This window comes from Electrophorus electricus, chromosome 14 (genome assembly GCF_013358815.1).
Source record: "Electrophorus electricus isolate fEleEle1 chromosome 14, fEleEle1.pri, whole genome shotgun sequence".
Taxonomy (NCBI): domain Eukaryota; kingdom Metazoa; phylum Chordata; class Actinopteri; order Gymnotiformes; family Gymnotidae; genus Electrophorus; species Electrophorus electricus.
In genome coordinates, this window is record NC_049548.1 from 9377501 (window position 1) to 9403884 (window position 26384).

General features: G+C 40.2%; 2 protein-coding genes across 2 annotated transcripts in view; both read right to left on the reverse strand.

Moving 5' to 3' along the window:
• Positions 1-6554, reverse strand: part of rhoq (ras homolog family member Q) — a 10678-nt gene extending 4124 nt beyond the window's left edge. Inside the window, exons 1-2 of the mRNA XM_027002639.2 lie at positions 6078-6554; positions 5654-5712 (exon numbers count right to left, since the gene is read on the reverse strand). Coding sequence (XP_026858440.1) covers positions 5654-5712; positions 6078-6219 — 201 coding nt within the window. The 5' untranslated portion in view covers positions 6220-6554. The remainder of the gene's footprint in view (positions 1-5653; positions 5713-6077) is intronic.
• A 17231-nt stretch (positions 6555-23785) lies between these two features.
• Positions 23786-25553, reverse strand: LOC113572778 (cytochrome c oxidase subunit 7A-related protein, mitochondrial). The gene is made up of 3 exons (XM_027002610.2): positions 25399-25553; positions 24604-24738; positions 23786-24528 (listed from the first exon to the last, which is right to left on the reverse strand). The coding sequence occupies exons 1-3, from the start codon at positions 25468-25470 to the stop codon at positions 24388-24390; spliced, it is 348 nt and encodes a 115-aa protein (XP_026858411.1). The 5' UTR covers positions 25471-25553; the 3' UTR covers positions 23786-24387.
• Positions 25554-26384: the final 831 nt, after the last annotated feature.

Genomic DNA, 26384 nt, shown 5'->3' on the forward strand with positions numbered 1-26384 from the left:
TTTACACCAAAAATACTGACACTGGCACTGGGCAGTTATATAAAGGCCACTCGATGGTTTTTGAGGTAATAGTGGGCATTAAAAGAATTAAAAGTGGGTTTTCTAACACCGGAAACCCACGGTTTAATAATTAAATTAGGCATAATGTTTAACAAGGAGACATTAATTACTATAGCAGTTTGCCTGGACTTACAGTAGCCCTGATGATCCATCAGATATTCATTTAATTTAGATGAAGACTTACAACCCAAATATCCATACTGTATTCATTAGCATTTGTCTCATCTACCCCATACCCTCCTGCCTGTCTGCAGCAGGAGTGGGAGAGCACAGTGTCCTCTGGAAACCAGAGACCAGACCCACAACAGATAAGCCTGGATTTACCGGGGACATGTGACTGGTATTTTTGGGAGACCAGCTTTTCATGTCTGTGTCTGTGTGAGTGATATCAGCCATTCATGGTTCTTATTTCAAGCATGGGCATCTAAAGTGTAAGAGCGAACCTCTGGCCATGTAGGCGCAGCCGTATAAACATTTCATCAGTGGCAGCTGCTTGTCTGCACTGGTCCTGGGCTGCGTGCGAGGGGTCCTTCAGACAGAGCCTCATTTACCAGCGCTGCCTGTGCGTGCGCACGCACACGCGCGTCATCAACACCATGAACAACCTCATCCGTGGCACACAGCAACGAGTGAGTCACACTGGAGTTCCCAGAAGTCAACAGTCTCCCTCTCCTCACCGTCATGCTCCTTATTTGAGAGGCACTGCCCTCCTCTGTCCCCGAGGCGAGGCGCTGTGACCTCACTCGTGTCCCTGTGGGCCAGTGGCACCAGCACTGCCACAGCGAATCCAATCCAGGGGGCCCTCTCACTGATGTAGCCTCGCCCAATCACACAGCCAAAGGTGAGAGAGATGAACCTTATTATTTTTACACAGGGCAGCCATAGCTGTCTGGGTGTGCCCCCCCGAGCCATGATGCACACCGTAAATGTTACAAAAGCGCAGGTGTAGTGCAAGCGGATACACTCCTGCTCCTTGGTGAGGAGAGCCACCCGTCATGGCCTCGTCCCAGTGCTAGGACTCCCAATGTGCGTGTTGTCCCTATGGGCTGGCAGAGTTATAAATATACCTCTCAACCTTTCCTTTGGCCAGTTGAAACATTCTGCAGGGAGGGAGCGAGAGTGGAGTGGCCTCTGCCCCGCTGAAAAGTGGAATAAGCCAACACGTCACTCACCATCCCACATAGCCATATCTGGATCCCCCCGCCAGAAAACATACATATGCATGCTCTTGCTGCAGTACCACATCTGCACAGTGTTTCAGAAGGGGAGGGTCTACTTGCTTACCAATATTGAAGTTTGAGAATATTTTCACGTGAAGATGTGAACGGCACACCATTGAACAGGATATTAGATTTGCCCTTCACGCCTATGGATACACCCTGTGATTGGATATCAGTGGCAACAATCCTTGTTAATAATGAAGTATAAGACATTTCAGAGGAGACCACATACATGAGGGTGTGCATGTGGGATTCAGTGTGTATGCAGCATGTGTATGTGAGTACACAACTATGTGTGGGAGAGTGTGTTCACCCTGCTCTTTAAAGAGCTGAGGGAAATGGATTGGAACTAACAGAGACAGCAATCTAATGCAGTGAACATGCAGACACCATTCCCTCTGTGTCTTCAGCATTACTGTAAAGTGCTGTCTCTCTCCGGCTGCTGCAGCTCACGGCAGGCAAACCTCACAGCAAACCTCACTGCTGCCTTTCTCTACTAGAGTACACACTAGGAGACAATGCTGTCAATTGTAGAAGCACAAGCACATACGGACAATAAGCACATAAGCACATTCCTGTACCATGTACAGTCATCCAGTGCTCTCTGCATCTTCTCAATAGACTCCCTCACACAGAGGCATACATGCCCACGGAGATGTCTGATATGGGCTTGGAACGGAATTTGTGTTCCGGATTAGTAAGAGTGTGTTGTCTGCGGTGGTAGGCTTCTCTCTACTGCTCCTTAGAGATCAGATTGTTTCCACACACATGTGCGTGTGTGCAAGCTTGCACGCACGCGCACACACACACACACACACACACACACACACACACACAAAAAAAATGCAGCCCCTCCCATCAACATCCTTGTCTTTTAGATCAGATTGCCATCTGCAAAGCTCATGCAGCGCTTGTGTGCGATTCCTGCCGACAGAGAGTGAGAGAAGCAGAGTGGTTCTTCCACGGCTGGTCCTATGAAACATTTATCTCAAGGGCCGCCGCCCTCTGCATGCCAGCTCCCTTAAGACCCACAATTAAAGAGGAGCACATGTGTATGCATATAGCAGGCTGTCTGAGTGTGATTCTACATTCTGGGATCTGTGTGACTGGTTGGTCGATCCCCTGTTGAGGTTAAGCTTGTATTTGTTTGTCCACCTGTTTGGGCACACTGCTGTAGATCTGTCGCTTGCTGTGAAGCATTAAATGGGTCGATTAAATGGCACTGGGTTTTTCATTACAGAATGGGCCTGGTTTCTTAAACAGGACAACACAAAAGCAGGTGAACACAAAGCTGCTATATTTACATCTTTGCTAATACAAACAGGTAAGGTGAACAGTGAAGGCAGAAGCTGCACCGCTATGGTGACAGCTAGCAGTAGAGATATGGGGGTGGGAAGTGCAACTCCATGCTCTTATACAAAGAGAATAATTCATGCCTGTATTTACTCAACTGATGCAGGTTAACTGAAGCTTGCTGTGCTCGTCTCCACACACACACACAAGCACCCATACGTGCGCGCGCTCACACACACAGAGCAGTGAAGCAGAGTTCCTCATGGCCAAAACTCTACCTCCTCGTCCCTTCTCCTTCACTCCTTCTGGCTCGATGGGGCTCAGGGTGGGTGCCACAGCGTGGCGCTCCTGGCCTCCTGCACCTGGGATTACGTGCATTCGGCATGTGCAAAAAATCTCTAGACGCTGCTTCACACGCATACTACAGGGAATGATCAACTGGGATCTAGTCTGCTTCAACTGCTTCACTGATTTATGGCTTATGAGAAGAAAAAGTATGTGTGTGTGTGTGTGTGTGTGTGTGTGTGTGTATCATTATAGTGAATGTGATCTCAAGATGATCAAAATGAATAACTGTTCTTCCTTCCGGAAACCCAAAATAGAACTACATCCCTGTAGGAACTCATGACTGTTGCCAACTCAGAGAGTCATGGTGAGTGAGCAAAAAGGAAGAGATAAGACGCAAATCCTCCAGAGGCTGCTTCAGCATCTAAAGCATCTTGTCTTTGAGCCTTCTCTGGCTAGTTCAAAGAGGTCACAGCATCGAAAGCTCGTCAGGTCTTCCAAGGTGGGAGAGTCTGCAGTGCAGCCTCCAATCACAGCAACTGCTATTTGCATCTGGTAAGAATTTTGTTTTCAGAGGATCTGTATCTCTGGGTCTATTCAGAGACCAGTATAACAGAGAGTGATGGAGAAAAAGCAAGAAATAGGAATGAGAAATAAGGACAGTATGAGCTTTAGTAGAGCTCACGTGCCTCCAGATTCTCTGGACAGATGTAAAAAGAAAAAAGAGTGAGCGTGATTATATGCATTTGTCGCTCATTTCACCAATTGCTACTGGAGCATTCCACATGTCAAAACCCAAGATGGGGTCTCTGAAGTCAATTGCCAACAAGCAGAAGTGACATTTCCACCAATATAACCTAGTCGATGGCAGGAATATTACTGTTACCTGCCCTTGGCTACTGGTTCATGCTCTTGGCTAACTATCCTTTTTTTGTTTATTTATCCATGGCAGTGTCCAGTAGTTCTATGCAGCAGTGCAGAGTTCTGCCAGATAAAGTCAGCTTTGTCCGATACGCCTGCGAGGCTTTTTTTTTTTTAATCATAAGATTGTAGGGAGTGTAGTGCAGAGCACGGCACAGTCTAGCCATCAGTCTTTAACTCAGTCACTCTACCCAGGAGCTAATAGGCACAGGGACACTCTCACACACAAGAGGGGCCAAAGAATAAGTGTCTCAACTTTCAACATTGCTAAACTCCCAAGGAATGAAGCACTATAGCTGAAGTCTGATACCACAACAGAGGCTTTCAAACAGCACAGCAGTGCTTTCATGTAGAAAATAATCCAAAGGTGAAATTACACAGAGACACTGGAACTAAAATAACAGACTCACTGAATTAGGCATATGAGAATTGTTGATCTTTTCAAACACAGCTCACTATACCTTCCAGGACACCATACCTTCACTCCAAACTGCTTTTGATGATTCAAAGAAATAGGCAGCGTTTGGCAACCAAAATGTAAACTTGCAAGCTCTCATCTTAATGTCTCAAAGCGTCATTGTGCAAGATATTTGTCCAATGCTGTGGTGTGAGCAGTGTGAGGACCACTTCAAAGTGGCTAGAAGGGAAGTTGAGGTGTGGGTGTGTGGGATGAAGTCTCCCTGGAATCTCGGCCTCCTAGATCCAAATCCTCAAGCTCCTTTGAGCTTCCCTCAAACAGTCACTGCATATCAGGTTCTCTCACTGTTGGGCTAACCTACATCTTCGAGCATCAGTGGATAAGAACCACTGGTAATTAGCAAACAGACAAACTCATGCCAATCTTCCCTTTGTTCCCTTTTAGCCAGCTTTAGTGTGGGATGTAGAGCCAAACGAGGCCTTCGGATCAATCGCAGTGCCTGTATGGTTTGGACTGAACCCAGCTGTGGGGTAGGGTGCGGTGGAATGGGAGGAGGCAGGTGGGAAGCAGCTTTTCAGCTTCAACTGCTTGGAAACTTAATCCCAGCACTTGGCCCTTCCTGACCCCTCCCTCGCCTCGCTTTTTTCATTCCTTCATCTCAAGCGCTCGTTAAAGTGCTCTGAATGGAAAGCAACAGCCACGTTAGATCCGGCGTACTGCCTCGCCCTGGAGACACGCCGCGTCGTCCAGGAGCTCCTCTTCCAGTGCACTCCCAGCCCAGTGCCGCTGATCTGCCTCCTTTCATAGTTCACGCCTCCACGGCCTCCTCATTAAGAATGTCAGACCCACAGAGATTCATTTCTCTGAAGCAGACCACCTTTCAAGAGCACAAAAGACAGACTTCCTCTCAAGCCCTGAAAGCAGACACACTACACACTGCTGAGTAATCCACAGAACCGTTGAGCTCCTTCAGATCCTTGGTTTGGATCATATGGTTACACTTTTGCACTTAATTCAGTAAGAAGCACCAAGCATGTCAACTTCCCTGATTTACACAATAAAACCACATTTAAATAAACCAGACTTGTTTTTCCAACATCCATTTCTTTAAACCTGGGTCTTTAAACCTTGGCTGCACAAATTGTAGGCTTATGTTCAAATAACATATGACTGCAATCAGAACTCTGAAGTACAAATGTGATGGGACATCAATGGAAACTTTAGACCTATACTGCTCATGTTGAAAATCATGTGACTGTTTGTTTAAATTAATTCCTGTGACTCTGAAGACCAGTCACCTGTTGAATGAGTAAGAAACTGAGCCATTTTTGGAGGCTTAAGCAGCCTGGTTCCTCCAGTGATAAATACATGTGAATATAGGTTACTGTGTATTTTTGTTGTTAATGAAACAGCCACAAGTCAGAGAGAGAGAGAGAGAGCAAGATTTTATCCCTACCTGACCTGCAGTGTCATACAACCCAAGAAGATACTGCTTTCCCCCAACTGTCACGCTCACTGCAAATCAAATTACAAAGACAGTTACGATACAAAAGCATCTAATATTCAAATATTCTAACATGGTAAAAACGCTCAGCCACAAAATGAGGTAAAAACCTGACAGAGACTGTCGTTTTCTGATGAGAGTGCATGTGTGTGGGAAAGGATGACAAAATACACCAGTTGTCTTTCCCGAAGCCGACAGGTGGTTTTGATCAGAGGAAGGACAAGAAATGAAAGCCACACCACCACCACCACTCTAAACTGATTTCTTCAACACGCATAGATGTTAAAATATATCGTTGTATTCAAGCATTAGTCTGTTCGTAGGAACATCTTCTTACAACGGATCACTACAGAAACTGTTGTAATCAATGATTTACCTGCGTAATGATCAAAGACAGTGGGCACATATTCCTCGGGAAAGGCGTCGTTAGCGTAGCTCATCAAGAGACAAGTTTTTCCAACGGCGCCGTCACCGACAACCACGCATTTCAACATGATAGTGCCAGTCCCGTTTGCCATGACATATACGAAATCATTTTCGGCAGCTAGAGTTCTTTTTCTTGAACGTCCAACCCTGATCGGACGTCACCAGCGCCCCGCTCGGTCTGCGCCTCGCAGTGAAAAGAGCTGAAAAACCATTTCTCCTCCCCGGTTCCCAAATTTGGCATTGAGTAGGTTTTCCTTCTTTGAACGCGGGTACACTGTCAGCGCATGCTTCTTTCAGGCGATCAACCCAGTGAAGTTTTAGCTATCTCTGCCTAGACACCTTTTATTCCCATGGACATCGCCCCTGCCCTGTAAGCACTTCGTCTATTGTCCCCCTCTCCCTACTTTCTAAAGCCAATCTCACCTCCTCTGACTCTTGAGCCTACACGAGCTGACTCGCGACATAGGCGGGGTAAGTACTCGGGATCAAGGGCTCAAGTTAAAAGTTCAGTTGTTGTTGTGTGTTGAACGTATTCACCTCTGGGCAGGCGCACCGACTTAATTCGCGGTGAAGCTAGAAGTTGTCGGCTTGAAGTCCAAAGACAATGGACATACCTCTGTTCTTCCCTTAAAATGATCCCAGATCCGTATGCCTTTGTAGGTTATTTATTTCAATTTCACAGAAACGTTTATCAGCCTTATTTGTAGGCTATTCATGTCAGTTAGGCAGACTGTCACTAATACACAAAAACACCAACAGTAAAATAAAGATGTCCAGTGGGTAAACCTCTTTAAAGCAACAGTTTTAGCAGTGCTCTTTGAGGGAGACAAAAAAAGAGACAGTGACATGATTTTTGGATCCTTGTGTCTAGCCTTATCAACAACAACATAATAAGGTTGTGGTTAAAAGCAGCATCTTGTTTTGTACATATTTCGTTGCATTATTAATTAGGGCTGTATTTAAGGTGTGATGGAGGTTTATGTTCCGGTGTAGACTGTAATGTGTGTCCCGGTGTGGCTGTTCTTCAATATTTTCGAGGTCACCGTTTTCGAAATTTGTCGATGAACCCTAACACCTGATGGCAGTCCAATCAGCTGGAAGCGGGTAGGCTGGCCAGAGATGCGCTGCTGTATCACTTTTGACAGCTACTGCAGGAGTCACATGACCAAACAATTACCTCATACCTTGCGTGTGTGCGCGTGTGTGCGTGTGTGCGCGCGCGCGCAGGCGTAGAAGTCTCTGCTGCAGACGCACCCATTCTTCTCAGCATAGATGTTGACATGGAAGTTCATGTCATCGCAAACACTGCCTGTGACCTTGTGCACAGATCCTTCAAAATGTCCAATATGCCAAATACAAAATAAGCTTGTAGAATGATATTTGATATAACGGACTCCGTTTGGTACTATCTCTTTGAACTTCACAATAAGCTATTGGTAAGCTACGTGTTGCACGCCATTCAGTGATATTACATTTATTTGTAAGTGAAGAATACAGAACATTTCGTATCTTACGTGCGTAATAAATGAGGTAATTGCTTTAGCGGATGGTGTTTACACCGACGTGTTTTGTATCCATCGATTCTTCAGTTGGCTTATTGAACTTTTTGCATTATAGGCGCGTAATAGTTTCCTTAATTGGCACAATGGACCCAAATTCGTATGATGTACAAACAAAAATAACTATGAGCTATTTAATGTTCAAACCTAATCTATATCTTAGTAGATCTTAATATTAATTCTAAACTTTAAACAGAATATACTGATTTCCTTTTCTGTAACAAACTTTAAAAATCATTCATTTAATAATTAAAATTGTTTTTAAAGTTAATCATTAATGTAGTTGTTGCATGTATAATTCATTTGATGATCGGTCATTTACAACACATGTTAACATGGAGATTATACTATAGGTATGTTTTTCAAAGCACAATATGAACTTGAAATGATAACAATTTGCATTATTAATGACTTGCATTATTATTTTTATTTTTATTATTTTTAGGTCAGTAATTTTAAGTCTTGGTGACTGTTGTGTGCTGCAATAATCAAACAAGCAAACAGTTTAATTAATTGATTCATTTAGAAAATACATTTTGTAACAGAGCTTGTGTCTTTTGAAGTCTTTCTACAATACAATGTGTGCACAATTATTAGGCAACAGAGTATTTTGACCATATCATCATTTTAATGCATATTTGCCAACTCCCAGCTGTATAAACTTGAACGCTTATCGGATTTAAGCATATCAGGTGATGTATATTTGTGTAATGAGGGTGGGTGTGGCCTAAGGAGATCAACACCCTATAACGGAGTGCATCATTAGTAGGCAGCTTCTTTTCCTCAGGCCAAATGTGACAAAAAAAACTGACTCTGAAAAGTCAAAAATTGAAAATGTCTTTCAGAGGGATGCAGCACTCTAAAAATATAAGATATTATAGTGTGATCACACTGGTTCAAACGTGGACTAATACTTATTGTAGGGTATTGTTTATTGCACTGATGTTACCTAACAAACTCAAGTATTTATTGTTTATTGCACTTGTCATTGTCTAAGATAGACCTTATGTATTTTGTACTTCTAGGCATCAGCATTTATCCCTGTTTTTCTACAGTATTCTAGATCATTGGTATATTGGTCTCTAACCTACTCTCCCTTCTAGGATATATTCTACAAGTAAATGAAAAAGCATTTTTGTAATTCGCTCTGGATAAGAGCATCTGCTAAATGCCATAAATGTAAATCACAGAATGTTTTGTTGCAAATAGTTAACAGGGTCGAAATAAATGTGTTGAGAAAAAAGATGCAAATTAAATTCCAAAGATTTGAGAAGAATCAAACGTGATGTGACCAGGAGCCCATTATCCTCCAGTGCTGTCATATTCCAGAACTGCAACCTACTTGGAGTGCCCAGAAGTACAAGATGTTCAGTACTCAGTGACATGGCCAAAGTAAGGAAGGCTGAAAACAACCACTGAACAAGACACATAAAGTAAAACGTCAGGACTGGGCCAAAAAATAGCTGAAGACAGATTTTTCAAAGGTTTTATGGACTGATGAGACGAGAGTGACTCTTGATGGACCAGATGGATGGGCCTGTGCTTGGATCAGTAACGGGCACAGAGCTCCACTCCGACTCAGATACCAGCAAGGTGGAGGAGGGATACTGCAATGGGCTGGTATTATTAACGATAATCTAGTTGGACCATTTCGGGTTGAAGATGGACTCAAAATCAACTCCTAAACCTACTGCCAGTTTTTAGAAGGCACTTTCTTCAAGCAGTGGTACAGGAAAAAGTCTGCAGCTTTCAAGAAGACAATGATTTTTATACAGGACAATGTTCCATCGCATGCATCGCAGTACTCCAGTACGTTCCTAACCAGTAAAGGCTTTAAAGATGAAAGAATAATGACATGGCCACCTTCCTCACCTGACCTAAGCCTTATTGAGAACTTGTGGGCCCTTTTTAAACAGGAGATTTACAGTGAAGGAAAACAGTTCAGCTCTCTGAACAGTGTCTGGGAGGCTGTGGTTGCTGCTGCACAAAAAGTTGATCATCAACAGATTAAGAAACTGACAGGCCATGAATGGAAGGCTTATGACTGTTATTGAAAAAAATGGTGGGATATTGGTTACTCTTTTTTTTTAAATGTCAGAAGTGTTTATTTGCAAATTGAATTGTTTCGTATTCTCACTTTAACAGATGAAACGGGAAAATTTCTGTTTTTTCATTTAGTTGCCTAATAATTCTGCACACTAATGGTTACCCAATAATTATTCACACATTTATATTCTTCTAAGAAAGCCAAAGCCTCACTTTTACTTTCTTAAATATTCAGATTTGACATTTATTAACATTTTGGATTGACCGAGAACACTGTAGTTGTTCAATAATAAAATGAATCCTCAGAAATACAACTTGCCTAATAATTGTACAATTGTACCAGGCCACACTTTTGAATAATTCAATCGACTGGGTTTTAGATTTCTTTGAGAAATTAAATTCTGATTGTTTCCAAATTAAGGATATTGGTAGTTTGGATATGGTGTGAGATTTATCTAATTTCAATAAAATACTGTTTAGGGATTAGGAAAGAGACTCTGGAAATGTAAAGGAAACCAGAATCAGATAACTGGTATTATTTCTACTTCACGTAAATCACGTTATTTCTACTACACGTATATACCCACAATTATCCATTTACTTAATAAACAATGTTCAATGTGTAAGTGTAAACGATGAAGGTAAATCTTTTAGATTACGTTATGTCTCCCTCTTGTGGCAGTATGGCAGTCATGAGTAATCCCATTTAACACCGATATCGCTGATCACTCATTTTGTTTTTCATCCCTTCTTTTATTTTCTGTTAAGTTCACAAGATCTTAAAAGTCATCCTCTTACATTTTTATTTTGAAAGTGCAAATTTAAGAACCAGGGAATTATCCTTCAGATAGATTTGGTTCATTAACTGCAAATGTTACTGCAAATGAGCCACAACAATGTTGGCATATCCACATTTCATCCTCATTTTCTTATCTTGGCTACTGATGTTCTGGTCGTCAAGCTTTTTTACATACTTAATGCAAAACATGCTTTAAATAATTACCTACATGGTCCTGACAATAACTTAATGGTAATGAAAGCTATGATTATCCCCTAACACACAAATTTGGATTACCATAACAAATGTAGTGTAAGAGTTTTATCATGACTACTTTTATTTTTAATTAATTGTTTAGTTTGATACATACTTTTGGTGTGATGTTAGGTGACAAGAAAATAGTCATTGTAAATCTATGGTTCAGTGTATTTTGTACAACCTTTAGCCATAAAGCATTTGCAGTAGTGTTCGTAAGGTGGCGCTGTTGATTAACAGTGCTGTGGGACTTGCACTTCACAAGGTTTTGTAAATCTTGCATCACTATAAAAGAATCCTCTAGCATTTCTTGTGATAAGAACATCTTTGATATGGATCAAATGGCCCAAAAGCATGCTACAACACATTCCTAATATCTGTGTCTCAGGATTCTGTTGCTGCTGATTTAGAGTATTCCCTGGGCAAGACTATGATGCAGTTAGAGACCTGCAAGGCATGAGGTGCTACACACAGACTGAGCAATGTGTGGTAAGTATAAGTACTGATCAATAATGTATGCATCCCTGAAACATGGCCTTTCCTCTTCTGGGGAATGTAATTGGTCGCCTGAGGCCCAGGAGTCCAGTGTCAGCCCAGACTTGTCTCAGAGTTGCAAGCCTCTCTGCCTCTATTCTCTTCCCAACTCTGTTGTACTTGCGTCATACCTCATCTGCCTGTTCTCTGTCCTCCCTGCTCTCCATTATAATTGCATTCCCTTTGTCCACCCACCCCACCCCAGCAGCTACTTTGTATGAGTCACCTTTTTTTCTGACACTTGTTGAGGACAAAGAGAAAGGTTGAGAGGTGAGCTGAGAGGGAGACCCAGGCACTCAGTAAGCCCCTTGCTGAGTGCCACTTGCCCTTTATGCAACAGATGAATCTGCTTTGTGTGTTCACTGATGCACATCTGCCTGCAGAATTGTCGAGTGTACTCCCTGGGCTTTGTTTACCACTTTGTGCTGATGAGGACCCTGGACTGAGATGGAGAGATGGGGAGAGAGAGAGAGTCTGAGAGAAAGTCAGAATGAAAAAAGAAAGAGAGAAATGTCAGAGGAATTGCACTGCACTTTTTATGACATATCTTTTCAACTCTGTGTTGTGACAAGCCTGTCAGACTGGTTGTACTTGAATAACCAGTGAAGGTTTTCAACTGACTGTCTACAACTAATTGACCAGCTTGTGTTTGAACTGTGCTGGTCTATAATAGCACGTCACACAGGAGTGAATTTATTGCAAATCAGAAATACACAACCAAGGCAACTATAATCAAACTTGAAATTACAGCAGAAACTATGTGTTCCACATACAAATTACTCTGTATTACATGCAATTACCAGTAACACAGCTTTAAAGAGGTTCTCAATTTCACTGCAAAGGCATGGCTGCAAATCTTTCTTCCTAAATGCAGTCTAGGTCTCAGATATCCATTGACTACATTACTGTATGTTGTAGAGTAATATATGATTACCTCTACCCTGGGGTCTCCTTACACAATGTAAATGGATGTAGATTTTCAAAGGACTGGACAGAATTGGTCACAACCCCACTGTTGACCTAGGTGCCAGATATGTTCAACATTTTCTAAATAAACAAATCTGTAAACATTATTTAGTTTGTCATGCTGACATAATAGCACAACTAATTTAATAACACCTTTTGCTGACAAACTAAACATCAAAGCTTTGGTCATTCAGATTGCATGGTTATTTTACATTATAGTTCCATGCTTGGTATGATACATCCGCTGCCTGTTGTTGAATTATTTTTATTTTAGGTCTCCATTTCCATTTACACAATGGAAATTTGTCTACTGACTTTTTGTATTATCACTGTTTCTGTTTTTATTATACGTGTCATCACTTTGAAGTGTGGTAAAAGCTGATGTTTTTATATGAAATGAATAAAAATAAAAGTCAATCAATTTAATTATATGTAACAAAAATATTCATCAAATGTATGTAATTACCAGCTGATATATTCAACACATCCCTACATACTGTTTAACTTACTACTGTCTTGGCCACCTTATTTTCTTGATGTTTTCTAGTTAAACATATTCACTGTACTTCTTTCTGTGTACAACCTTTCTGTGTCAACACATAAGTGCACATGTGCTCTTGTTTGTGCCTATGAATGAGCAGTGCTTCAGTGGCTACAACCTGGACATTAACGCGAGACTTTTTGTGCTCGCTGCTGTAATCTCCCGACAGCTGCATTAATGCATCACCATGAGTGAGCGGCGTGATGGGGAACTACGTCACAGAGCTGCTCCTGCAGCCGCACCCGCAAAAGAAACAAGAGGCCATTTTAATATTAGAGCAGTACTCCGAACCGCACTTGGCAGACCTTATGAGGGCAGGACCATGAATTTTTTATCTCAGTGTGAAATATGGAGTCATATTTTATTGAGAGCATTAAGTTTAGCCCCAGACCATTGTTCACACCCATGGACAAGAGTTCTTCCTGAGCTGTGGTTGGGCAGACGTGGAGACCTTAAGGAAAAGTCTCGAGCATTCTCTAAACCACACCAGATGCCATAAACATTTTGGTGACAGACTTGATACATTATACTGGATGTAGATTCTTATGGTGTGATGATTGGTTATGGTGGGTTCATTATTTTGTGAGATTTGTTACAGCGACTATCAACTTTTTGTGTGACAAACAAATTGTAGTAATAAGAATGCAGTAGTGGATTACTGGCCTGTATTACGGTTTTTATTTTTTCTGTGCAAATAGCAAAAACTAAACCTTTTCAATTAATCCTTGTGCAAGCATGAATTTCTAGAAGATTTTTGATCAGTGCTATCAGCTTTTTTTTCTCTTTGAAGGATGAGCATTTGAGGCTGCACAGATGAGTAGGAGAATCATGGGCCTCTTAGTTAGATCTGTAGGCTTAAGGGCCATTATGGAGCGTTTCAGACAGCCCAGTGCTGTAGTTTCTACAGTAACACTACATGTTATCTTTCTATTACACTGCCATCATCATCCACAGGTTCCATTTCAAGCCAACGGAAATAGCTCTCATTCTGCATCGTAACAATGTAAAAGGCCCTTTTACATTCGCTTATGTATGCTGGATGAAACCCAACACACTGAGTTATATGATGTTCTGATAATGATGTTAGAAACAGAATGTGCCATGAGATTCTCAGTCTATCATCCTATGTGCCACATAGATTGCATGTGCCTCTGAGTAAAACAGGTGATATACTGCTGGTGCTTCATTATACGATGCACATCTTACTGCCAGTACCCTTTAAAGGGTTAATCACTAATGTGTGGTATAGGCTTCCAGCTTTCTTTACACTTCAGGACCTTGTTATGATTTATAGAGCAACCACCTCCACCCATTTATTCTCCCTTTCAATATGTGAAATGTCTCTCGCTCTCTCTTTCAGTCTCACTACACATGGGGGGGGGGGGGCTGCCACACACACACACACACACACACAAACACACAAGCACACACTCTCATTCTATATCATGTTAGAAAGGCCCTTTGGAGAAGTAAGGGGTGATTAGTGATTGCTGTTGAGTACTGCTCTGACAAGCATACTGATTAGGCCAACAGCCAGCTGAACAACAGAAACTCTCTAGACACAGCTAGGGTTCAACATAAGTAGATCAAAAACAACACATACAGCAATATTGAACATTATTTTTTACTACAGAAACTAACAATGATGGGCTGAAGTGTGATGTGTAAGAAATTTAGAAAAGACAGCAAATTATGTGAGTTGTATAAATGTGAATAATATGTTCAGATACATTGGCTAACGAGATGTAACTGGTTGCTACAATGTTGACAAAGAGCGTAGGTCATAGTGGACATAAGGCATTATAATAAATGGGATCTTTTTCTTATCCCATAGAGTGACCTGAGGCCCAGAGAAGGCAATGCCCAAGATGAAAAAAAGAGACTAGACTAAAATAACACTGTTCTGAGGTATGCCTGATATAAAGTCACACGTTTGATCATTCGAAAGCATTTGTAGGTCTATATCATAATTTTGAATGTGTGATGCTCAGGACTGAGGCTCATTCCATCCATCTGTGTTTTTTTTTCTTTTCTTGTTCTGCCTGTGATATTACACTATTCAATTTTTAATTTTGCTGTGTTAGCTGTCATTCTGGCAAGATGCTTCAATCACTTGGACATTATATTAAGCGATTTGTGGTGTCAAACAACCATCTGGTCATATCAGGTGACATGGAGCAAATCCATATCTTTTTTATTTGAAAAAGAACATTGTACACACCATCAAATGCATATAGAAAAAAAAAATATTGTGCATATACATAAATTGGTCAGGAGGTTATACAAAACTACACAATCTTTGTGTGTATATATATATATATATATATATATATATATATATATATGTGTGTGTGTGTGTGTGTGTGTGTGTGTGTGTGTGTGTGTGTGTGTGTGTTTAGCTCTATGATTTTCAAAAAGACATGTTTCCACCATCAAAAGCATCCAAGAAAACTCTCCCTGTAACAACTTGCATCCCACAAGGCTCAGTGCTTGGTTCTCTACTATTCTTCATTTCTACCCACTTTGTCCGTGACGTCATATCCTCAAATGGTTTCTCTTGCTACTCCTATGTTGAAAGTCAGCTAATTTTCTCTTTTCCCCCTTCAGACACTTTGTTTCTGTTTCAGCGTGCCAGGCAAACATCTTGTCATAGATGGCAGATTATCACTTGAAACTAAATCTCGCAAGAAAGAGCTGCTCCATATCCCTGGAGATGCTTCCCCATGTCAGGACCTTGTGGTCTCAATGGAGAACTCTGAGATCACTCCATCTGACAAGGCATACAACCTTGGGTTATTCTGGACAACTGTCATTCTCTTCGCTTATTGCAAACTTGATTCAGTCACGCAGGTTCCTCATCTACAGCATCAGAAAAAAGCAGCCATTTCTGACCATGGAAGCCACTCAGATGCTTCTTCAGTCCTTTTTCATCTCAAGACTAGACTATTGCAACTTGCTTTTGGCAGGTCTTCTCTTTAGTGTCACCAGGCCCCTGTAACTGATCAAGAATGCAGCTGCATGACGTCTTTTTAACTTAAGCGCTTGTCTGATGTTACATCCTTCATAGGTATTCTGGATTGGCTTACATCAGATTTAAAACACTAAGGCTCACCTACAAAACCAAAACTGGAGTAGCTCCCACCTACCTTAAGGTAATATTCAGATCAAGAGTTAAAGTAGACATGCGTCAAAGCTCTTCCTTGTCCTGGCACCCAGGTGGTGGAATGTATGTCCCTTGGCTTTCGAACTTCTGCAATGCTAAGACACTGGCTGTCTTCAAATGAAGAGTGGAGACTCATCTCTTTACTAAGCACTTAAACATAAGTAAATGAAAAGATAAACTTACCCTTTTCCTTCTCTTTGTACTAATTCTTTACTAATTCAATGCTTTAGCCTGACAATATTCTTGACTGTGTCCTATTTATGCTAGCATGAGGATATATTTTGACAGAGACTACAAAATATTTCTGTAATTTGCTCTGCACAAGGGCATCTCCCAAATGCTGTAAATGGAAATGGAAACTTAATCCTTGCCTTTAGTCGGGTTTAATCAGCACTCTCACTTTGCTAGCCTTCATAAACACTAAACTGACTAAACGCGTCCTGTGGTGTGTGTCATGCTAGTGATGATCTCCTGAAAGCAGGTCACAGGAAACCTAAAGAAGCAGATCTAATCAGAGCTGCAATCACACTTCCTTCTCCTCTCCCCAGGGCTCCAGCCATGAAATAGCCCACTCTATTGTCCACCCTTGTCTTAGCACAGCTAACTCACCACTGCAAAAGCTTTACTGATAATAGCTGATGTTGCTGACATTCACAACCAAAAACAAAACAAAACAAAACAAAAACAAACAAAAACAAAAACCTTTTAAATAATAATATTAGACATTTTCCCAAGAATTCATTTGAGCTGAATAATGTAAAGTGGCTCTCGGGTTTGTGAAGTAGTTAGAGAAAGTGTGTATGTCCTTTGTTGCCTCGTCATATAAATGGAAAAGCAAAGCAAGAGCATAATAATCATATTCACCCAGTCTTAAGAGTGTATGATGGAAGAAGAACCTTATATAGACTCCCACCTGAACGCTTAGCACATCATGAAAAGGGCAAGATAAATAATACTGAAAATTCTGTATTTCAGTGGCATTTTCCTTCAGAACATGGTAATTAGAATTTGTGTTCTGGAGCAGTAAGTGCCTTCTTCTGAGTAAGCGTCCACCATTTGACAACAAACAGAATATTTGAAGATGTGGAAAGAATATCAATTAAACCAGAATTGCTGATTGGTTTTAATTGAAAATCTGTCTACTTTCACTCCTTGTCATTGAAATTGGCAACTTCCAAAGCCTGTATTGATTATGTATACTAAGAGGTAAATTAATTCTGTCTCAGACATTCCAGTGAACTGTTCACATCAGGTACCTTTGGGAGGAGTGAGTATTGACCGCTCCGCACAGCTGTGTTCATTAGCTATAAAGGCTTTCTGCCCATGATGTAACTATTCTGTACTTGATAGCGTAGGCCATTGCTTAAAGAAACCAGAGAGATTCAATTAGTGTTCAAACTGTTTAAAATGACTTGTGGGCTCAGGGACAATCACACAGTGTAGTGTACGTTTCATCTTTCTGATGGGAATCTACAAAGCAGTTAGAGAAAATATTCCAGTATCAGTGGACAGAGTGACAGACAAGAGGAGATGGATATGATGAAGGAACGCCTCCTCTTGATGGACCAAGATTACATGGAATAAGGTTGTGGTTTCTACTCTCTCTCTCTCTCTAACTCTGCCTCTCTCTCTCTTGCCTTGTTTCTGTATGGCCTTCTTTTCTCACTTTCCTCTGACTTTCCATGAGACCTCAAGATGTTACTGATGGTATGGAAAGACACCCCCCCCCCCACTCTTATCATTTCATGATGTGTCTGATGAACCAAAAATTGGTATCAACACCTTCCACAGCTTCGCTCTGGGGTAATTTATTGCACAGGCATATGGACTGCACTGCCTTACCATCGTCACCACGCCGCTCTGTGTGACCAATTCAGTGGAATGAGGGTTCAGTGGGGGGCGAGCAGCTTGATATATTTCCAAATCTGATCTACCCCTAACTATTAAGTTATAAAAGACAGCAAAGTCTCTCTTGTGCTCACAATTTGTAGGAAGAAGTAGTCTTCCAGGTGTTTGTTGAGCTGTTTACTGCCCACTCTGGGAAAAAAACCACAAACAGAGATCAAATAAAACTAGTTGCAGCACAAAAAAAATCAATAACACTGTGGAAAGGAGAGGTAAGCAATGTTGTTTTTCACCTTGAGACACATGGGATTTTCTGTTTTTCAGATAAGTGTACAGTCATTAGTCAGTACTTCATTTAAAGCCCTTCAGTTAGTGTGCACATCTATGGTCTGTTATTTGATTACACATTTTCCTGCATTACAGGACTGTAAATACTAAATGAAGGAGTGCTAATTGCTGCTGACTCCTTCCTGATTGCTGCTTCTGTTTCTGTTTGATGGTGTATCTGTCTAAATCTTATTTGATTTAATAGAATATGAAACGTGTTTACATATCATTATGAGAGGTTTGCTTTTCATCTTATGACTTAAATATGTACTGTAAAAATATCTTAACAGAGATATTCAAGGTTGCTCCTCCATATTTCCATAAACATTGCAGCTATATGTGGTGGATAGACAATATTTGTTTGGTCCTTTGCAAATGGTAGCAATGCATTCTGATAACCCTCCAGAGAGGCAACAACCCTTTCATTTCCTGGAGCTAAACTCCCATGCATATGCTGGACTTGCACATGGCAGCCCCTCACTGACCCTTATTAAATAAGGCCCTGTCAAGGTGAAGGGCAGCCTGCAGGCCAAACTCAGACCTCTTGAGGTTGAAATGAAACAGTGGCTCTGGGCAGATTAAATGCAAAAGGCCCAAATGTGAAGTACTTATACCAGAGGAACCATTTAAAATTTCACACATACATCCCCCCCCCTCCCCACCACCCCCCCACACACACATGGCTAGCATTTCCTGCTTATTTTGAGCGCTTTCAGTTTCCCTTCTCATCACAAACATGTAAAATAAACTATTTTACACTAACTGATGCAATCTAGAAAGAAATAGAATTAATCTAATAATTACATGTAGAAAAACTGACACCATATAACAAAATATATAACAAATATTTCAAATGTATTTAAACATTTTTCAAAAGATGGTGCTAAGAAGTAATATTCGAATTGGAATTATACTCAGGATATATAATATCAAATATATCAAATGTCCTATGCCAAACCATTAGAGCTTCACATAGGGCCCCACCCACACAGTTCATACCAGGGCGGTGGTAGCTCATTGATTAAGATATTTGACTAGTAGTCAGAAGGTTGCCAATTTAAGCCCCACCACTGCCAAGTTGCTACTGTTGGGCCCCTGAGCAAGATGTACTCGTCATAATTGTACGTCGCTTTGGATAAAATTGTTAACTAAATGCTATAAATGTAGAAACCACAACATTTCAAGCTCTTCACAGGTAGGCACCTCCCTTCTTCAGGCTCAACAGTGAGGTCTTGTGTCCCTGCTAGTCATAGCAAAAATACGCTTTCAAAAAAGCTTAAAATGATTATTAAAGCACTGCAAATTAATGTAAAATACATGAATCAATACAAATCAATGTGTTGATTGTCAAACCTGTAATTTTCAGTAAGTCACATGATCCTAAATAACAAAGGGGTTATGTTGGCATGGCTTGGCTTTTATCTTTTGCTCCGAATGCACTGATGGATTCTGTTTATGCAGTGCCACCACGGTAGCCTGCTTTACTTTCATTGACTGAGGGTCCTAGGGATGAATAACATTAAACTTCAAAAGCAATGTTCATACATAAGTCTAGTCAGCTGCACACTGTTACCTCATCTGTACAAATGAAAACATCAGTACTCACCTATCTAATAACTAACAATTGCACAGTGAATTTTATATGTGATGCCGTCCTAAAGTGGTGAAAGACTCTATAAAACGTGCTATGGATTTATCTTACATGGAAGGACACTTTAAAATAAAGTGTCAAAGTCTGCACTTGCATCTTCATCCTAACCATTCTGTTACTATCCAAGGCCTTTTGGGACTGAGTGTATGACACATGAAACACTTACAGCTGATGATTTTGGATGCAATGAATGTCTCTGTGAAATAGGAAAGGAGGTAATCCTGACTTTGCGATTTTATCCACAGCACACACCCAGATCCGGCTCTGCGCTGGTAGTGGCAGATGGCACCCCCTCACTCATGTCAGTGTCGCAGATCACTGCCGGTCCTAAGAGGCTGTCAACATGAAACCACGCTACAGCTTTCCGCAAGCATCACTGGTCCCAGAGCATCCAATGTCGCCACGGTTACACCAGAGGTTAGGTTGCTGGAATCTTACAGGGACTTATGGGGATGTTTCTAGTACAGCATCCTAAGACCTTGGCTGACTGTGTAGAAGTGGGTGTCTGTAGAACAGTTGGTGTGGCTTGGTGCCAGGACAAACTCTGTGGTGATTCGTCCAGAGAACCGTGTGAATATGAGCGAATGAAGGCTATTTCTGAATGCCTTAATGCCTTTCCTTCATAACGCATTATTGTTGTGTCTAGTACGGTGTGAATAAGGAGCAGACCTTTTCATGGAACAACCAAGAGTAGCTGACCGAAGTTGTGTTGGGATGTCTTCTTTTTGCACTTTTCAGTTATGGTGAACTTGAACTGGAATCACTCATTGTGCAATTACCATTAACTTTAAAAAGTATTGTGTCAGTGTAAAGTCACTTTTATAACTAGTGTACATACCCTTAGCTGGAAAACCTTAAGGGTTTTTTTTTTAGTTTTTTTTTAATGATGCTCTTACAAAGCTGTGCTGCTGAAAAATGTCCAACGTTTTCAGTAGAATTAAGCCACAACAAAAGAGGATATTTGAAGTAAAGAACACCTTGGTCCTTTTCCCTTTCTTTTTGTTTTCATTTTTTATTAAATCATTGTATCAAAGTATTGTCTCAGTAGGGGTCCTGCTAGGTCTCTCTTGATTTGCTTAACAACAGGAGGCATCCAGTTATAGAGAAAAGAGGTGCCCTTTTTATATTGTATAGATATACATCTACATAACGTGAAGAAGTGCTTGGACTTTCTGTAGAGCAAGACCTTTTGAATATCTCACATGTATTGTTCAAAAATCCCCTACTGTGTATGAAAAATATTAAACATAGATGATGACAAGGTGTTATTATAAACATATAGACAAGAAAAGCAATTTAACTCATTATGTGTTGTTAGTTTGCCATACAATGTTGACCAGAGGTTCCCCGTCTGAGCCTTTGGGTCCTCTCAGGGTTATTCTTGGTCATTGTCAGTTTGGCTTGCTCATGAGGGGCCTGAACCTGGTTTCACTGTATAAATGATTTCTGTGAAGCTGCTTTGTGACATTTGTGGTAAAATGCACTATACAATATTTTTAATTGAATTGATTTTAAAAGATGTAAGTTTTCAAAACATTAAAAAAATTCTGAGGTAACTATTTACTGTGCCATGGGAAATTAAAGGAAGGTGGATGTGTTGCAAGCAGAGAAGAATATACATGAAAATGTATACATCTTAAATCAGTTTAGTAATTACACAAGATTTGAAAGAGCATTCTAAATTATAATTAATAAGAAAAAACTTAAGAAAGGACTGCAGTTAATCTCATAAATTTCTCATTTAAGATTGAGTTTGCCACTGGCTTCAGCCTGCTATTAGAACAGCACATATAAGAAGGACAGTTTATCATATTGAAGGGAGGGGAATGTGTACATGAAACAGATAAATGAGATTATGGAGACGCACACTGGCTGCAGAAGAGCACAGAATGGGGTATGATTGATGAAACATTAAGCAATCAAGTCATCATTATTGTCTGTGATTACAAGCCGTGTGGGGTTCTTCATCAAGTGACGATTTTTATCTGTTTCTTATTTTGTTGTGATTAATTTATTAATTTATTTCATAGTATAATAAGAAAGCTACTGAACTTTCTTTCCCATGTCACCAAAGTAACCGTGCAGTTACACAAGATCAACATGACCAAGCTCCTTACTTCTTTCCAATCACACAGAGGCTGTAGTCCCAAATAATCCAGCAGTGTCGTGGTCCACCAGAGTCCATATTGTGGCAGAATTTGAATGAATCAGAGGGAGCTCATGGGGGCTTAAAAAACTCAAGAATATGCATTGGCAGCACAGCCTACTACATTAACAACTACATAGGATTAGCCATAGAAAATATGGGGAGAAGTAAACTTCAAAATACTCTGAAAATCTCACATACCCACACAAACATAGGAGAGTGAGAGCAAACTAATGGGAGCCAAGGGAGCAGCAGGACTACAGATGGAGAAGAGTGAAGGCTCTCGATCTCTCCCTCAGATCCACAGGCTGGGGGTCTCACACCAATCACACACACTCCCACCTCACCTCTCCCCCACAATGTCTGCTCTTCCCCTGCTGATCCTCACCCTCAGGTCCATTTTTAGTTTTGCTGATGAATTTCGAATTTCATTTGAACCAGTATCCACAGTCAAATCAGTGGGAATGGGAGATCAGGAAAAGCATAAACCTAAACCCGTGCTAAGGTCAACAAAGATTTATGATAATGAGGAGTGAAAACCACAAATTTTATGAGAGTCTGAGGTGTGAAAAGCTTTAATTTTTGTAAACTTCTTTATATAGATGCTTTTCTTTTGCTCACACACACTCTCACCAGTGGTGATGGGTGTAGCAGGAGATATTCAGTAGTAGAGAAATAAGGAACAAACAGGACAGAAAAAGGAGACCCAGAAGGCTTCCTGTGCACAGCGAATAATTAGCAATACATCAATTTCCTCCCCCAGACAAGCTATTATATATAGGCTATGATAACAATAGCAGCAGTCTGCAAATTGATCTAGCTGCCTGTCTTTGATCAAGTAATTTATCACATTAGTATTAACAAGTTTCTGGAAAAACAGAGCATACCTGGAAAGACTCGTCATGTTTCCATAACTACAAGAGTTCTCATACATTTCAGGCTTGAGCTCAAGAAGATTTGACATTGATTGTCGAGGAATAAAAGCCATTCATTCAACCCTTAATCAATTAACCATTTCTGCAACAACACATTTCATCATCCACGTGCCTATTCTAGGCACAGTCTTCAGTCAACTGGTGTATCTTTGTTATGCTGTCAGTGCTCATATCTGTGTGCTATTTGCTGGTTAAAGGAGCATTTTGAGTATGGTGTGATGGATCATTTTGGTTGGTGATGAGGGCTTGGGAGAAATGGTCTTTCATTACCATAGATGTCAACCCATAGCAAATGAATCATTGCCTCTTATTGTCAGATTGTCTTGCTCTGCTTTGTACTGTGACAGCCTATCAAATAGCAACTAACTGTGACACAATCTGTCAGCCACATATTGTATCATTACCACTGACTGCAAAGAAATGTATTAAAGTAAGACACAGAAGAACAATGCTTCCCGATTGTCATCAGTAGTAAACTAAGAGCTCCTGCTAGTTTTTGTTGGAAAAAGAGGCAGATTCACAAGGGTTTTGTTTGTCACAGTCCTTTTGTAACCATGTTTTAAACTCGTTGCCATGTGAACGAGAGAAGTAGATTCAGAGGCTTACTCCAAAGCATACATCTTCTGTGATCTATTAAGCTGTGTAGGAATAAACAAAGAACATGCAAAGGCACAATCTCAGAGGCATTTCCCATCGTTTAAAATGCACAAACAATACCATTAACAACAATGCTATTATTATTATTATTATTATTATTATTATTATTATTATTAATAATAATAATAATAATAATAATAATAATAGAATGAATATCTTGTGTCAAAATATATCTTGGGTACTTGTAGAATCAAATATTTAGATCATGGAAAAAAACAGAGTGTGAGTGAGAAAGTCAGGGAGAGAAGCCAGCAATGCAATTGCTTCAAATTTATTATTTTTGTACATATAATTTCATATCCCTTTTATTTGCTATTTTTGTACATTTCTAAAACCCCAAAATCAAGCCCCGCTGAAAAGGTAATTTTGTCCTCAAAAAAAAAAAAAAAAGACCAGTTTTTGGCAGGAAATGTAAAAAGAGCAACACCATGAGGATTAAAGCACACCAATCAGTCATCAGTGTAAAATGCTACAATAACGTAACATGATAGAGGCATATACAGAAATGTCTATAAAATAATTGGTGTTACCCCAGCAGGTAATCTGATATTCTCTTCTCTGGCCCAAAGGCCTCCCCTCCACTAGATACAGCTTTTGCCTTTCTCAGACCCTCTCATTTCAACAAAACCATGACGGCAACCAAGATGAAATAACAGTATTACGATGCAGTCAGTCAACACTGCTGTAAAAATGGACCCAACACAGAGCCCCCTTTTCAACTGCTTAGAGCTGGGCGTCCTCCCTATTCTCCTCAGACTTAAAACACCATTGACAAATATATATCATGGTAATGTACTGTTGTCCATGGAAGGTTCATAAATACTGATGAGGGGAGATGAGAAGAGGCTGGGTAGTGTTCACTTATTCTTGGGCTGTGAAGCTATGTAGAGCGCCACCAGACAGTAGAGAGCACCTCCGATTGTTAGGGCCATGGTGGTCCTGTACAAGAGCCGGTCAGGAACACCCCGCTTAAGGTGTACTGGAATCCCATCTGAAGACTGGAAAAGGGAAAAAACTTGGGAAAAAGCCTGTTCTTAACAAAACATGCATACATCTCCTACTTTTGTACATACTTGAAATATCCTCTGGAGGTCTGGAACCTTGTTTGCAGACATGTACTCCAGAGAAGGTCCAGATTCAGAAACCAGTTTGGTAGGAGTGGCAAAGATCATAGTAGGGGCTTCAGAAGGCACACCTGGCCTCAAACCCTATAACCAGATAACCTGGATGTTAGGCTCATATAAATTAAACAAATGTTATCATGTGCCATGCTAAAGTAAAAAGTATTATTAGTCTGGTATTTATACATGAGAACTCTTTCTGATATACAAAGCACCAACCGTTTAAATACAAGATCTGTTAATTTAGTTTAGGTCATACTGACAGTTATATAATGATACTGAAATAACATAACCATAACATCAAAATATGAAGTTAAATGGCATACATCAGTGCCGAGACATTTGAATGCGTTATTTTAGAAATATATGAGGTTTCTGGGGATACCATATTGGTAACGCTACATGAACTGTTACATTTTATTCTCTTAGCTAGCCAGCTAGCTTTCTTCTAACACTAACATTTTCTTCTAAGATAGTTAATACTAATTACTACTTATTAAACAAGTAGCTACCAACAAAACGGCATCCCGTTAGCGTTTTATTTCAATTACAAAAATCAGATTTGCCTAAAGAACAAAGGATACGTTGAAGGTCTAAGGACAGGTGAAAATCGCAGGTCACAGGACTGTTTGTTAGCAAGCTAGCTAACATGGCTAGGCCAGTTCTACTAAGATTAGCCAAGACGAAGGTCATTTCAGTCGATTACAATATATCCTTTAACCTGTATGTATTTTTTAAAGGAAATACCTGAGGGTTATGGGCTGATGATGGCAGAGATCCTGTCAATCTCTGCGTGAATCCACTGAATTTATAATACATTTTATCAGCTGAAAAGTGACTAGACGGAGGTACACGCTCTATTCACCCTACCGGCTTCTTCTTTCGCGTGAGAGATTGTCGCGCAAATATGACGTCACTACGGGTGCAACCGCATGGGTGCTCGCTGTTCCAGAGATGAAAACTCTACCGTTTCGATTAAAAAAAAAAAGGGGGGGGGGGGGGGGGTCATTTGAATTTGAGTTTATAGTTTCTACTGTTTCTTTAAGATCTGGGTTTTCCAGAGTTCAACACGTTTTAATGTAAATAAGTGCGAAACTTTCTATTTTTCACTGAATAATACAGATGCTCAACTAATGGTGTTTATAATTAGATTAATAAATCTCTGTTTGCAGGGAGTAACCTACAGTTATAACCACTATGTTCTCCGCTCATTCTACATGTTTAAAGTCTGCCCTGAAACTTGTTACAAACATAAAAAGTAATAAGTAAAAGAATAAATTTAATTTAAACATGAATCATATCATATATTAACTCCTAGCCTTTGATAACATTTGCTATATACACATTATAGCCTATTGTATTTCTATATTTCTTACATTTTTTCTATTATCTATATTTTTTACTTTATGAAAAGTACTAGGATAAACATTTAGTGATGAATTTTATGAAATATGATTGTACTGCAGCATATTATGGAACAAACAAAGCCCTTAATATCTAATGTATGATTAGATTATCTATGATAATTGCTTTTTAATATTATTGTTACTAAACAGATCTCACAGAATCTGACAGATTATTAAGTCTTTGGAGGAAAAAAAACTGTTTAAAGTGTAGAAACTGACATGTTATGCAAATACGCAAAAGCATCACTTTATTTTATTAATGTCTGAATATTTCTGCAATAAAGCCTACCAAAAATGTATGCTAAATATAAAATATCTTTACAAATG

What these genes read in the sequence shown, in the direction of transcription:
- LOC113572778 (XM_027002610.2), bottom strand. Translation starts at nt 25,470, where the DNA reads ATGTATTATAAATTCAGTGGATTCACGCAGAGATTGACAGGATCTCTG. An exon ending in CATCAGCCCATAACCCTCAG is followed by an intron (nt 24,739 to 25,398) that starts GTATTTCCTTTA and finishes ATCTGGTTATAG; the next exon opens with GGTTTGAGGCCAGGTGTGCC. An exon ending in ACCTCCAGAGGATATTTCAA is followed by an intron (nt 24,529 to 24,603) that starts GTATGTACAAAA and finishes TCCCTTTTCCAG; the next exon opens with TCTTCAGATGGGATTCCAGT.